This window comes from Pteropus alecto, unplaced genomic scaffold (genome assembly GCF_000325575.1).
Source record: "Pteropus alecto unplaced genomic scaffold, ASM32557v1 scaffold43, whole genome shotgun sequence".
In the NCBI taxonomy this organism is placed as follows: Eukaryota; Metazoa; Chordata; class Mammalia; order Chiroptera; family Pteropodidae; genus Pteropus; species Pteropus alecto.
The window spans coordinates 2169498-2171596 of NW_006435764.1; the positions used below are offsets into that span (position 1 = coordinate 2169498).

Genomic DNA, 2099 nt, shown 5'->3' on the forward strand with positions numbered 1-2099 from the left:
TCTCTCTCTCTCTCTGTCTCTCTCTCTCTCTGTCTCTCTCTCTCTCTCTCTCTCTTTCTCTCTCCGCCCCCTCCACCTTCCTTTTGCCCCATCGTGTCCCTCCTTCTGCGGGGACCCAGCACCCTGGGCTTCTGTGATTTTTCCCGCTGGACGTCTAAGAAGAAAAAGACAATGTAGCTTTCTTAATTGTTCTGACAAACCTTCCAGCCTCAGGGGTTCACGGGCTGTTGGGGGTCCCATGGGCACCCCCAGATCATGCCTGTGGCCAGACGATGGAATATGCTGATTGCGCAGACCCATGTCTGGTGCCTGCTGCAGGAGCGGGGTGGAGTAGGCCCCCCAGACCTCTGAGTGGGGGGCGCAGGAAAAAGCAGGAGCTGATGCCACAGCGGGAACGGGGGACTGGGCAGGGGCAAGCGACATCCTCTCCAGTAACACCTGCGTCGTAACTTAATGAGACAGTTTTACAGGAGGTGTAGTGACTGTAAGTGGAAGCTTCTCAGGTGTTTTTTTTTTCAATTAACGCAATTAATAGTCGCGATGTCGTCCACGTCATCCGTCCTCACTATTAGTTGGTGAGATGTCACCCTTTCTTGTGGACCGTGCAGAGGTGAATTTTCCTTGGTCTCAGTTATCAGAAGGGCGAGGTGAGCCAGCTCCCACGGTGGCCACTGTGCAGCCCGGCCCTCTCCGCTGGCATGGCCGGCCCCTGTGTGGCCAATTCCCGCCCGCCGGGGCCTTTGCCACTGTCCGTGTGGGAAGCTTTGGGTCAGGACCCCCGTTCCCGGCCTTTGATGGCTCCCCATCCAGACTGTTACGGGGACGTGTGGGGACAGTGGGCGTTATGCCTTCGGCTCCGCCCACTGCTGGCTTCTCCCGAGGAGCCCAGGAAGTGTGGGCGGATGGGGCCGCGGGCTGGTCGGGGGCCGGGTGCTGCCCCAGCCCCGAGCAGCATGCGCTGGCCCCTCTGCCGGAGCTGCACCGAAGCTCCCGGTCACCACCGGGGCCTCCTCGTCCCCCGTGAGCCAGGGCGGGGAGGGGCTGGTCTGGCACTGAGCCCACCTGACTCTCACGAGAACCCTGTAAGGAGTAGCGTGTCCGTTTACACAGAAACATAGGCTCAGAGTGGAAGTTCTGGAAAATGGGTCCAGATCTGTTTGTCCCCAGAGTCCCCCAGGTTCATAAATTGCGTATGTCAACCCTAGAAGGGCTCAGAGAGGGGTCACTCATGCTAGGCGGGTCACACCGGGGTCAGCCACGCCGGGCGGGTCACACCGGGGTCAGCCACGCCAGGTGGGTCATGCTGGGGTCAGCCACGCCGGGCGGGTCACGCTGGGGTTGGTCACACCTGACGGGTTACGTTTTTAAGCACTGGGGCTGCCCCTTGCCCAGACAAGGACGGCGGGGGTCTCCTGTCCCCCAGGGCTGGGCGTGGGGTCACGGACAAGCCCGGCCAGGGGTGGGGCGTGCTGGTTGGCATTTCGTGGGCTGGCCACTGAGCCCGTGAGAAGCACACGCCGCGTCTCTGGCTGCGTCCCGCGTGACCCCCGCTCACCATGCGGACCTGTTTCAGGCCTGCAGGTACGGACACGTGCAGCACCTGGAGCATCTGCTCTTCTACGGGGCGGACATGGGGGCCCAGAACGCCTCGGGGAACACCGCCCTGCACATCTGCGCCCTCTACAACCAGGTGAGTGTCGCGCGCGTGTCCGCCGGGCCGCAGCCCCAGCCCCAGGGCGGAGGCGTTTCCCTGGTCCCCGAGGTCCAGGCAGTTCCTGGGCGTCACCGGCGAAGGTGTCCTCTGCCTCCTCCCTTTCGTTCCTCTCTTCCTCTGCCTGCGAGCAGCTCAGGTCTGGAGGGTGGCGAGTGTGGGTGCTGCGCCGAGGGGTGGGGGTGGGGAGGGACAGAGGGGAGATCAGAGGTCAGGGTGTCCGGAGGGGGCCCCCGAGCCATGTGCACACCCCTCGTCCTCCGTCTCTGCTATCGCATTGTCTTCCCTGTCAAAGCAATGATTCCGTCTTTTTGGGTGAGATCTCCAGTCTTCACGTAAACCCAGCCCTTTCCCCGCCCCCTCCACACTCCCTGCCCCCCTCCCCGGC

General features: G+C 62.8%; 1 protein-coding gene across 1 annotated transcript in view; it reads left to right on the forward strand.

Moving 5' to 3' along the window:
* SHANK2 (SH3 and multiple ankyrin repeat domains 2) overlaps positions 1-2099 on the forward strand; it is a 408406-nt gene that overhangs the window by 86108 nt on the left and 320199 nt on the right. The window contains exon 9 of the mRNA XM_025046286.1: positions 1574-1690. Coding sequence (XP_024902054.1) covers positions 1574-1690 — 117 coding nt within the window. The remainder of the gene's footprint in view (positions 1-1573; positions 1691-2099) is intronic.